This window comes from Chinchilla lanigera, unplaced genomic scaffold, assembly GCF_000276665.1.
Source record: "Chinchilla lanigera isolate Chin_1 unplaced genomic scaffold, ChiLan1.0 scaffold00008, whole genome shotgun sequence".
Taxonomy (NCBI): domain Eukaryota; kingdom Metazoa; phylum Chordata; class Mammalia; order Rodentia; family Chinchillidae; genus Chinchilla; species Chinchilla lanigera.
The window spans coordinates 28649857-28663835 of NW_004955409.1; the positions used below are offsets into that span (position 1 = coordinate 28649857).

At 33.9% G+C, this 13979-nt stretch overlaps 1 protein-coding gene across 1 annotated transcript in view; it reads right to left on the reverse strand.

Moving 5' to 3' along the window:
• Arhgap5 (Rho GTPase activating protein 5) overlaps window positions 1-13979 on the reverse strand; it is a gene marked incomplete at its 5' end in the record, with an annotated part of 55127 nt that overhangs the window by 22681 nt on the left and 18467 nt on the right. The window contains 1 exon segment of the mRNA XM_005376949.2: window positions 599-746. Coding sequence (XP_005377006.1) covers window positions 599-746 — 148 coding nt within the window.

The following is a 13979-nucleotide window of genomic DNA, read 5'->3' on the forward strand; positions in this document are numbered from 1 at the left end:
AAAAAAAAACTGACATAGCTCATGTTTTCACACCATTAAAATTTATAGTCCATTCAATATAGGTTAACCCTATTGTCATTTAAAATATATTCAACAATAATCTACCTCTGACAGGTCCAGTTCTTTTTTAGTCTCAACAGTTTACATGAGGCAAAATAAACCTAACAGTAAGCTTTTAAAAATGTATCACTATGGCTATCAGTTTTAAAAGAAAAGACTCCATTTGTAAAATGGGTAATACAAATAGTACTGAATTTAAAAATATTGAAAACTTCCAAATTGTTCTTTCAAATAATAATAATCTCTTGATAGTATAATTTAATAATAAAATTATTCTCAATTTTAGACTAAGGTAAGTTTAACATTTTAGCATTCAACTTAGCCATTCATAGGTTTAAGAGAAGTCAGCAAAAGGTATTATTGGCAGTTAAACTCCATTCAAATGTCAGATTATGCAAGACTCTAATAATGAACTACAAACTCAACTATGAGCCTCTTTCAGAATTTACCTTTAACAAGTCACAAACACTTGACAAATTGTGAGCGTCACAAAAATGAAATTTTAAATCAAATTTCTCATGCAGATAATCTATCCTACCTGTATCTTCAATAAATTCCACACATTTTTCAACAAACAGTGGTATGGGCTTCTCAGCTGTGACCAGATCCTGGAGGGGCATCCCAAAGTAATTACTTTCCCAATTTCTACGTGTTGGTGGATTGAAGTTTTTAGTTTTCTTTTTCTGCTGTAAGAAAATAAACTCAAGTTAAAGCTATTAAAATTAATTTTCTTCAGAATATTAGTAACAAGCAAATACAGTCTGGAGCAAAAGAAATATTTAAAAGCCACACTTGATCTAAATGTCTATCAATGGAGACATAAAAGTGAACAGAAAAACTAAATAAAAATTTTTAAAAACCCAAAGCCCCGGTACCAAAAACAAACAAACAAACAAAAAACCCAAAACTGGCCTGAAGAAAAGGTCTTCTTTGGAAAAAATACAAGACTGGAGAGATAGAGATGAGAAGGATCAGAAATTAGAAGAGATCATTTCCATGCCAAAACAAGGGACCAATTAGGAGTAGGCAGTGCCCAATCCAGTTTCAGTTTATATGTGGTCTGTTCATTTTATTTGGCCTTTGAGATAGATCCAAAGTGATTTTTTTGTGTGTGTGAATTTATATTTGTAACAATGAACAAACTGCCTGAGAATACAATGAGGCTCTTTAACTCCCTAAGCTTTTAGCCTATTTTTCCCTCATTTATCTTCACATTTTCTATCTATAGATTGAATTTTAAAATGTTAAAATAATTTTCAGAAGAAATCTTTCAAAGGGTAGTACAAACATTATCCACAATAATAAAAAAAAAAATTACATAATAATGTTCAGAGTTTAATCTAGCATTAGAGAGAAAATGGATTCTTAACCTGGGAGTGAAAACCCAAGGAAGTCTAGAACTAATGATGAAGACTCTGATTTAGTCTTTCTTGAATAGGGCATAGCAAGAACCTTCATAGGTGATTCTACTGCACACTACTAGTTTAAGAATCTCTGAAATATAGAGAGATACAAAAGTTTTCTGAAATTCAAAGAGGATGTTAGAGCACTTTTGTTGCCAGCCTTGGTTCCTTTTTCAGTCTAATTTTACCTATAAATTTTTACTTTCTTTAGTATAAATAAAAAAATCATACTAGTTTTAAATATTATTACTGGTTTACAAATAGGACAAAATTTCTAATTAGAAAAGTAGAAGGGAGTAGGAAAAGGAGCACAGGCACATCTTTCAATGTGTAAAACAACAGTACTCTTCTTAGTTTCTCATTCTTTCTAGGAAACTTCTTTAGATAGATCCCTCAATATTCTCAAGTCTTTGGATATCTTCAATACTTAAAGTCCTTTTAATTTCAGGTTGTTGTACCCAGCAGATGCTAAAGCTCAAGAAATCTAACTTCTAAATGTTCACATACTATTATTCTCTGGAGATACAGATTACACACAAGTCTAGATGTATAGATAACATACAACATAACTTAGGAGTCTGGAATGCTGTCAGCAGGGTCTGGAAGTGTTTGATTTGGCTCAACAACTAAACTACTCAGTCAAATGATGTGGATCCTTATTCCTTCCATGATCCCTCTACTACTGCACTACCACCATCCAAACAAAACCACGTGCAAGGAAGTAGAAAGTCACTATCACCCCAAAGCTGACAGGGGACAGAGGCCATGTCATTTTCTAGAGAGCACTAATGTGCGTTACAATTAGCAAAGTATAAACTTCATTATCATTTGCTTTGAAAAGTGAAATGTGAGGCAAAGATGGTATTTTTGTTTAAAACCCAAGGGGCATCACTGTGGGTAAAATATATACCAACGATACTTTTCTAATGAAAATATGTACTTTAGCATAACCATGGCCAGCTGTGTGTCTCAATACCTGCACTGTGGGAATACTGGAAGCTACCTTTGTGTTCACCCACTTGATCTGACCAACAGCAAGGTGTATGTAAGTGTGTCAAAGTGTAAATGGGTGAGTTTTACCCACATTACATGCTGGGTATTTTTGTGTATTTATAATTTGTTTTATTACATGATTCCTTTTGATTTTTCTTGTAGAATTAGCCAAATTCTGTACAATATTGCATGAAAATTTACTTTTACAACTTTGGGAGGAGGTTGAAAGTGAGTCATCAGGTGATTTGGCTACCAATGATGACTTGGATCACGTAAGCCAAAGAAGTTAGCAATATATGAAGCACGACAGATATAGGTATGACAGAGAAGTACAGAATGAAGACCTTGATTAAGATGAGGAAGAAAACAATAATGTAAATAAATGTTTGACTAGTCAAAATGCTACAAAATGATCACGTATACCTGAATGACACAATGTTAGAACTACATCAGAAAGTGTTATTAGGGTTCTTGCCAGGGGTGAAACCTACTAGACAAACTGCCAACACTGTGATTCAATGTTGATAATTGTTTGTAACAGATGATATGCTACAAGGTGTTTTAAAATACACCAACAATGACATACAAGTAAAACACTCTACATGCATCAGAACTAATATCTGAACTAAAACCCTTCAAAGCAGTACTTTATCATGTTAGTTGTCAGAATCTAAAGGATATATGCAGAACTGACTTATGTGGCATTGAGATTTTTAGAACAATAATGACACGCAAAAGATTTGGTTTCTTTCAAAATTGCCTACGTTTTGACGAAAAAGGGCCCACCAAGAAAGAAAAAAAATTAAAAAAACACCCAGTAATTCGGCTGCAATTTAATCATTCTTTGAAAGCTTTGTTTTGAACTGTCAAGCAATTTAAACACTGACTATGTAACAATTGAACAATTGGCATCATTTCATGGTTGTTGAAAATTCTGGCAATATATACCCAACACACCTCCTAAATGTGGTATAAAAATATATGCCCTGCTAGATGCAAAGACACTTTACACCTTGAATTTAGAAATGTATCCTAGAACTTAGCCACCAAGTCTTTATTCATGCAGTGAATAACATTATGAACAGACTTGTTATACCTACTTCAAAAAATAACCCAAATATCACATTCAACAACTGATTTGCTGTTTACCCATTAATATTACATTTGCTAAAAAAACACCAGTTGACTGGCACAGGAACTATCCTCAAAAACAAAGCAGAGATTTCTGAAAAAAATGTTTCAAGTTCACAATAGAGAAATGTATAGTACAATCTTTCAATTCTGAAAGATGTAATATTGGCCTCCTATATGGTGGAAAAAAACAAAGTAGTATTGATACTGTTAATATTGCCCCATGATAAGATTGATAGGCCAGGCATGACAGTGCACATAATCCCAGCACTTCACAGGCTGAGGCAGAGAGGAGCCTGTGCTACACACTGAGTTCAATACTAGTTTGAACTATGTAGTAAGACCCTGTCTCAAAAAAAAAACCAAAAAAGATTGACAGTGAATCCTCCACACAAATGAAGCCAGAAACGGCTACATTTTACAACAAAATGAAAGGTGGAGCAGATGTCATTGATGAGTTAAGCAACCATGATGTCACTTGAAATACAAAGCATTGGCCAGTGGCTGTGTTTTACTTGATCCTAAACATATCAGGCATAGATTTATAGTTTACCAAGAAAATAACAAGCACAAAATATCAGAGAAATATTCTTAAGGGATCAGGACTGGAAGTGATAAATGATCAATTACAACAGAGGAAGAACAATATGTATCTGCCCAAAGAACTCTGCAAAACAATTCTGTAGCCGACCAGTGAACAACAGATGAAATATCACAGAAACCTCCTCAGAAAACAGAAAGACCAGCAGAATGTCAAGTATGTCTTCCCAAGAAAGACAGGAAAGCAAAACACATGTGCTATCAGTGTAAGTAATACTCGTATATATAGAACATGCTGTTTCCATGTAAAAACTGTGTTAGATGTGATAACTAAAGTAAAATTATTTTTGTGGTAGAGAAAATTTATTTCTGTTATTTTTTACATCTTGTAAGCAGTAAATAGTTAATGTTAAAATGTTGACATTTATTCTAAACATTACGTATTAAAAATTTAATAATTTTATTGATACTTTATTTTCCTGTTAAGTACATATTGTTTAATACAATAAAATTTCATAAAATTAAAATTAATACTTCATCAATAGAAATACTCCCCCCAAAAAAGTGTCACCTCTCCCTAGTAATGTGCCTTTCAAAAAATTTACTATGATGCCCCTAAAGAAATAACAGACTTATAAAACAGATAACATTTAGGAAGACTGATAAAAATAGTAATCGATGTCTTGAGTTTGATGGCAGCAACTAGAATGAAAAAAGAGACCTTATAAACACTGTAATACCACAAAGCTGTAAGCTACTTTGCCTGTTCTAACTGTTCAGTTAACACTTAAGAAACCCTCTGTTTAGTACTGGCTTTTGGAAGCTAATCTGGAAACTCTCAAATGACTGACTCTTGGAAACTTTCAGATGACTGAAATCATCCTATCACTATCTTGAGGTCAGGGAGAAGAAAAAGCGAAGCTTAAACTTTACCCAGGCATCCCTGAACATCTAATTAAAAAAAAAAATGAAGGAAGGGGTTGAGACAGGGGAGGCAAAACTGATTCTTTTGCTGATGCTCAGTAAACTCTTCCATAGTCTATAAATTTATAAGAACACATTATTTAATTCTTAAATTATACCAAGATTTGGCATTAGTCACTTCAGGTAATGAAAAGCTAAGTAGCTTATAGCAAGGAGTATCTGGCCAACTCTAATAACACTCCTACAAGGAAAAACGCTATGCAGATAAAGTTTTTGATAGACATGCCTATATTGGCTTTTATGATAAACAAAAACATAAAATTCCTCTTTTTCTATAACCACTAGCCAGTTCTTAGCCACTGGATTTACTTTATGGAGTTTTTTTTCAAAACAAGAATTTTTTTAAAACTCCACATAATTCTGAGATTCACTCCTTCACTAAAAGGCTGATCTATACCTACTAAATCAAAATGGTTTACATAATTAAAAACCTATTTCATAAACTAAGACTACATGATTATGATTACAATATATAACATTGAGGTTCTCTGAAATAAAAAGAGAAAAATGAATAGTATGTCACTTTACTGCTCATATCTACAATTTTTAATGACCTGTTAGTCAGAAATGATACTGCCAATAATAATTATGTCACTGGAAAAAAAGCTCTGATGTATGATAATCCAATTTTTTGATTCATTAACTATATTCATTTTCAAGAGTTCATATCCTGGGCTGAGATATAGCTCAGAAGTAAGAGCACTTGCCTAGCACACTTAAGGCCTTGGGTTCAATCTCTACCACTTAAAACAACACAAAAGAATTCATAATTTAAATTCTGCTTAAATACAACTGCCCACAACCTTTTTCTTTAGTCACTTAAACAAATCTCATGCATGCAAATATATATCCACAGTAAAACAAGCCTCCCCCTTACAAATAATGTAAATAATTGTCCAACAGATATTTAAAAGTCTCAGTATAAGGAAACAGGATCAGGAAGGGGAATATATAAATAGCTTTTTCAAGAAACTGCTCCTCAGCTGGTGTGGTGGTGCACGCCTGTAATCCCAACACTCAGGAGGCTGAGGCAGGAGGACTGCCATGAGTTCAAGGCCACCCTTGTGCTACACAGTAAGTTCAAGGCCAGTCTGAACTACATAGCAAGACCTTGTCTCAAAAAAAAAAAAAAGCCCCCCAAAAAACAAAAAGAAACTGCTGCTCTTCAGAAATTAGCAATATCCTCAGACAAATATTAGAAATCGATAATATTAAAAAAAAAAACCACCTCAATTGCTTCACTGGTAACAAACACACTGAACAAAACTAGCAAAAGAGGAGTCGATTAGGCTCTCAAAAAAATCAATCCAGGATAGCAAGATCTGGAAGTATACATTCTTAGATGTGATTGTTGAAGTAAAAAAGAAGAAATGAGGCATAGGGGATGAAATGCAAAGAAACTGGAAGAAATCCATTATAGAAATTAAGATCTCCTCAAAGCAGCAAGTAAAGACTGAGTAGTTGCTCTATAAAAGTCCCTAGAAAAGACAGAGTCCTGGGTAACCCACTTGGGCCCCCCTTCTGTCCCCCTCTTGGACAGAAGCTTTATTTTCTTTCCTTCAATAAATATATTCTGCTCTTAAAAAAAAGAAAGACTGAGTAGGATAGTAAAACCCATAATAAAATGGGAAAAAATCAGTACTCCTCTTTCTACTATATTACTTCTATCATACACACCAAATATACTTAAGTTTGCTGCCATTTAAGAAACACGTCTCAACCTTCCTCTCCTTACTAGTTTCTGCTCCAAGATATGTTACTCCCTCTAGTAGGCAAACTATGTAGCAGTCATCTTTACTGCAGTGGCTATCCCCAATTCCTCTACCTCCATTTACTCTTACATGCCCTCATATTAGTCTCTATCAACTCCATCATTCTTTTAAATCTTCTCTTAGTAGGGCCATCAATGACTATTTTGTAATGGCTACTTCTCAGTTCTTACCTGACTTTTCAGCAGTCACTTTCCTCACTGGCCTTCCAGGAAACCACTCCCAATTTCCTCATTTGTACTCCTTCTCAGCCTCCTTTACACTATTGTGAATACTTCATGCCCCAGTCCCTGGTTGTCTTCTTTCCTCCATCCATACTCACTCTCTTGCTAATGTCATTTACACATAGAAGCATAAAATAATTCTTCAGAACTCAGTTCTTTCTCCTCAACTCTAGACTAACATTAAACATCTTATCTGACATCTTCACTTGAAAGTTTAAGAGAGATTTTTCTTTCTTAAAACGTCAAACTTCTACAGCCCTTCCCCAGTATTCTCAAACCCTCTTACTCTCCTTTTTTTCCTCTACAGTACTGTATAATTTACTAATGTAACAGCTTTTTTTCTTTGGAAGAAGAGGCTCCTCTTGCTGCAATACAAGCTCTAGATAGAGAGAATTTTTATTTGATTTGTTCATCAACATACCTTATATATATCTGGAACACTGTCTAAAAAAGTATTTTTTTTAATACAGTTGGTCCTAAAAGGTATCTGAGGTTTCTTTTTAACTAATGACCTTAATTTGTAGATTGCGAGATCTCATCATGTGCTAGGTAAGATAAGTAACAAATAGAAGGGAATCAGCAAGCTAGGAGATGTATCATGCTAAACTCAGTACACTTTAAAGAATATTAACAATATTCAAACTGAGGACAGAACCAACCAAAGGTGGGGGAGACAGTAGGCTAGCCTCAGAATTCTGACTCATCTACAAGAATGTTAATGCGAAAGAATGTATCAAGAATTCTTATTCTGAATGAAAGAACATGTCATTCAGGCGTACACAGCCATCAACTCCAATTTTTAAAAAAGCCTCTCAAATATATTATAATCAAATCTGAGTTACAAATTTGATTTGTAATTCAATATTCTTAAACTTCTGAGAAATCATAAACAGAAGGAAACATAATAAAAATTTCTTTTATATTGTATTTGAAGAGCCTATGTTATGAAAAAACTTAAATGAACACTATATAGTTAAATATAAATTGAAGGAAGAGTAGTATGGCTATTTAATTTTCCTGTTACAGCTGGACAAAATAACAATTATTTGGTAATAAGCCAGCACTAAAAATCTACCCTAGAAAAGCAGAGGGGGTGGTAGTGTGAAATATGTAAGAGATATGTAATTATGCCACTGCATGACAGGTTATCAAGATATACTGCTGGGTGGAGAATAAAGATGAAAAACTAAGAGAGGCTTAATATTTAAAGATAAAAATAAGAATAAAGACATGACATGTATAGTAACCAATTAATCTCAATGAATGTAAACATTAAATGCCATAAACATGAGGTAAGATTAATAACACTAACAAGAACAAAAATAGGGAAGGGGATTACAAGAAGGAGGGAAGAGGCATTAGAAAAAAAAAAAGAACCACGCTGTATTTTGCACATGTACCACTCCTCAAGATGACTGTAAACTGCATGTACTGCTAACACATACTAATAAAAACATACTGATAAACTAAATTCAACAACACATTAGTAAGATCAGAGTAACTGAGTAAGAGAAAGAAATAAAATGGATACAAAACAAAATGGAAAAGTTGATCTGCAAATAATATAACCCTTTACTAAGAAGACCCTAAAAACTATACCAGAAAAAATTTTAAAACTGGTAAGCAAATTGAGCATAGGTTCAGGATTCAAAATCAACAAGCACATGTCGATAGCTTTACTAAAGATGAACAATGAATCCATGAAAAAGGAAAAGGAAAACAATCCAATAACACATTCCTGTGCGCTTGAATCACTTGTGGTACATGAATGACTATTTCACTGGGTAGTTTGTACCAGCCGATGGGACTATTCCATACTGGCCAATGGGATATGTATGTACTTCTGGTAGTTCAGAGGTACCTAGCAGAGAAACACACAAATTACAGTCTTGTCATTAACACGTTAAACAAAATAAAACAAACCTAGGAATCAAGCAACCAAAGAGGTAAAAGACCTCTATAATGAAAATTATGGAATAATGAAAATATTTTGAAGGTACTCGAGATGGAAAGACTTCCCATGCTCATAAATAAACACAAGTAATATTGTTAAAGTGGTCCCATTTCTGAAAGCAATCTACAGATTCAATGTAATCCCCATCAAAACACTACCAAAGACATTCTTCAAAGAACTATGCAGTATGATCAAAAACCACAGTGACTGACTTTTTCTTTCTTTTTTTTTGGTACCAGGGAATCGAACCCAGAGCCTTGAGTTTGCCAGGCAGGTGCTGTACCACTGAGTTACATCCCCAACCCCTGCTTAAATTTTTTTAAAGCTTATTACAGTAAAAGCCACACTGCCATTAAGCCTCTTCAAAATACTTTTTGCTTCACCTCAAACACATCACATGATACTTGCCACTTTCTTAAGCATTTAAGACATTTACTTTTCATGGTCATTTTGACTGTGGAGGAGAGTCAAAAGTCATAGAGTGCCAGATAGGGTGAACAAGATGGAAGAGGGCATATCATACTTTTTTTTATGAGCCTGCCTCCCTGTTGGATGGCACTGGCAGCAGAGCTTACTGTATTTTTTATATCTCATAAAGACACGAAAGAGGATTTCCAGAACTGCTGCAGAAAGTGGCAAGAGCTATACGGGATAAGTAGGTTGAAGTAAGGGGATGTATCATTTAATGGCAATGTATCATTTACTATAATAAATTTTTTAGAACTTTAACACTCACTAAGTTTCTGATCATACCCTGTATATTAGGAACTCAAAAACCTTACACCAAAAATTGAATGACCAGTCAATAAATGGCAAATGCACCAAGCAAATACTTCTCAAAAGAAGTGCAAATGACCATTAAGTATATGAAAAAGGTTCAGCACCTTTAGCCATTAGGCAAATGCAAATCAAAACTATACTGAGATTCCATCTCATTATCCCAGTCTGAATGCCTATCACCAAGAATACAAAAAACAGTAATTACTGGCAGGGATATGGAAGGATAAAAAGAGCTCTTTCCAATTATTGGTGGGAATGTGTAAGTTAACTCAGACACTATGAAAATCATTATGGAGGTTCCTTAATAAACTAAAACAAGAGGCTAGCATTTGATCCTGCTATACTACTCCTTTGCATATTCAAAGAGAATTAAAGTAGCATAGTACTGAGACACCTGTGTAGCCAAGTTTATTGCTGCACAATTTATAATAGCTAAGCTATGGAAAAAGCCTACCTGCCCATCAACTGATGAATGAATAAATAAATATACACAGTGGAATACTAATCAGCCATGAAAAAGAATGGCATCACATAATTTACAGGAAAACAAATGCAACAGGAGATCATAATGTTAAGAAAAATAAGCCAGACTCAAAAAGACAAATACTAAAAGTCATCTCTCATATTTGGAATTGAGAGGAAGGGGACAGGAAGGAGGCAGAGAGAGACAGAGAAAGAACACATGAAAGTAGAAGGCACATTACTGAAAAAGAAAGGAATGACAAAGGAAGAATAAGGAGTAGAAATTATCAAAGTATATCATATGCATGTATGAATAAGCCAAGTGAAACACTCTGTTGTGAATAACCTTAAAACCCATTATATATTAACACAGTATCTTATATACAATTATTTCTCTAAAAACAAGAACTCTCAGCTAGTAGATGGACTGCTTTTGCCTTTTTGCTATCTTGTTAAGGACTTTCTGGGCAGCTAGGTTGGTAACTGAAGCTGTATAACAACGAGCTGGATGCTAACATTGGGTTTCAGCTCCTTAATTTTCTTACCCTCTTCACTGCTGTCCTTAATTGCAGTCTTTGCCAAGAATGGTTCCTATGGAAGAGTAGCCAATATACCTGATAAATATTCTCTATTACTAATCTACTACATTCTTCTGCACACTGTCAGCACCTTCTATCACTCCTCTCTGGACAAGGAAGTTGTGTCCAAAGTTAACTGCAAGGCGAGAGCCTACACTACAAAACCAGAAATCATAAAATTGCTATCTACTGTAAAATAACTCATAGGATTAAATGGAATGATTTGTAGTATACCAAATTTTGCAATACACAGAAGTTGCCATTCTATAAATTTACCTTATAATCTTAAAATAATAAAAATTGTCCATCTATATAATAAGAACACAATATTCTGTTATTGGAGTCAAATGCTTTCTTGACACATTAACAAAATATATTCTTAACAATTAACAATCTGCTCCAGAAATAAGTAACAAGTTTCAGTTTTTAAAACAAAAATCAGAAATATACATTAAAAATTAAATATCTAATTGTATTTCAATATAAATTGATCATTGTCAATAGATAACAGAAAACAATAACAGAAAACATTAAAATATAAACAAAATAAACAGAAGTGCAAAAACCACAATCATCTCAGTAGATGCAGAAAAAGCCTTTGACAAAATCTAACATTCTTTCATGATAAAAACAATGAAGAAATAGGTATAGAAAGATCTTATCCCAATCTGATAAAAGCTATTTATGATCAACCTACTGCCAATATCATATTAAAGAGAAAAATTGAAATCCTTCCCTCTAAACTTAGGAATAACACAATGATCCACTATCACCACTCCTGTTCAATACAGTTCTCAAAGTATCAGCAAGAGCAGTTAGGCAAGAAATAGAAATAATTAGGCAAGAAACAAGTATTAGCAAGAGTAATTAGGCAAGAAATAGGGATTCATATGGGAAAGGAAGAAGTCAAATTCTTATTTACAGATGACATTATCCTCTACATAGAAGACCTCAAAAAAAATCCACCAAACTATTATTAGACTGTATAACCAAATCCAGTGATATAGCAGGATACAAAAATCACCAAAAATTCTCTAATCATAAAATTTTTAAGGAACACACACAAATATCAATAGCATTCCTGTACCCTAATAATGAACTCATGGAAAAAGAAATTAGGAAAAATATTCACAAAGCTCCCCCCCAAAATTAAATACTTAGCAATTAACCTAACTCAAGAGATAAAAGACCTCTACAATGGGAACTACAGTACTCTGAAAAAGGAAATCAAAGAGGACATCAGAAAATGGAAAGACATCCCCTGTTCCTGGATAGGCAGAACCAAACATAGTCAAGATGGTCATACTTCCAAAATTGATATACAGACTTAATGCAATCCAAATCAAAATTCCAAGAATATTCCTTGCACAGCTGGAGAAAACAATCCCTAAAATTAGTATGAAACAAGAAGACACTCAGACTAGGAAAAACAATCCTGGATAAAAAAAAAGATCCAAACAGAAGGCATAACAATCCCAGACTTCTGTATTACAATACTACAGTGGTAAAAACAGCATGGTACTAGCACAATGCAGAAACAACCTCAAGTACATTCAACTGTTTAATCTTTGACAATGGGGCCACAAACATACATTGCAGGAAAGATAGCTTCTTTAAAACTGGCTATCCACATGCAGAAGACTGAATCTAGATCCCTATCTTTTACTATGTACTAAACTAAAATCAAAATAGAACAAAGAACTAAATGTTAAAATGGAAAACAATCTGCTGGATGACAAAACAGGTAAAACTCTTTGAGTCACAGGCACATGCAAGGGATCTCTGAACAGTGAACAGAACCCTGGTTGCACAGAAAATAGTACCAAGAATCAACAACTGGGGTCATTTCAAAGTAGAAAAACTTCAGTACAGGAAAAGAAACAACACAATGAAGAGACAAACTTTCATAAGGGATACAAATTTTTGCTAGTTATTCCTCAGAAGACTCATATCTAGAATACACAAAAACTAAAAAAAAAAAAAAATTGTAACTATTCCAAAATAAAAAGACCCAATCAAAAAAATGCAAATGAAATAAATATATACAGAAATGCTCAACACCGTTGGCCATTAGAAAAACGTAAATTAAAAAAACACTGAGATTCTACCTTACCCCAGTAAGAATGGTCATCATCAAGAAATCAAATAATAACAAATGCTGATAAGGCTATGGGGAAATAGGAAAGCGTCTACACTGGTGGTGAGAATGTAAACTAGTACCACCACTTGGGAAATAAATATTGAGATTCTCCAAAAACTCAAAACTAGAAATTCCATTTCACCCAGCTATTCCCCTTCTAGGAAACTTCCCAAAAGAGTTAAAGATATCATATTACAGTGATACATGTATACCCACGTTCATAGCAGCACAATTCGTAACAGCTACATCTTGGAAACAAGGCTATATTTCAATCAACAGATGAATGGATAAAGAAACAGCAGTTCAGTAAAAAGGCCCTGGGTTCAATCCCCAGGACCCCCTCCTCCATTTAACTTTATGACCAACACCACAGATCTAGTTAACAATCACAAGCAGACCAACTTTACCAGTTAGAAAGAAAGCAACAGAAATGGCTATTAAAGAAGCCTCATCATCCAGATGAGAGATTTGAGGAAAAAAGTTTTGCTAAACCTTGCTTTTACAATTATAAAATACACTTAAATTTCAAATAAATCTGTTTTACTACACTAAATTCTTTGAGAGCAGAGCTAATGACTAAATTATCCCTGTATAAGCATCTAATAATATTCAGGCACAGCAGATATTCAATCAAATGCTTACTAAATAACAGTGTCCTTGACTCAGACTATAATTATTAAACAGATTCTTGAATTGCTAGTTCTTTTATTATCAGTGACTTCAATTGATCATAGTTCTACATACTGACAACATACTGTGCTAGGTCAGGGAGATGAAATATAAGCAGGATCTAAATCTTGCCCCATAGTAGACATCATGGTTTTTCATCCTGCAGAAATTACCCTAAATTTAGAGGCAAGCAAACTCCACCCAGAGCACCTGGGATAAAGGCTCCTCCTAAATTCAATAGTATAATTCTATTCCCCTGGCCAGAGTGTATTGGTTGGGAGGAGACAAAGCA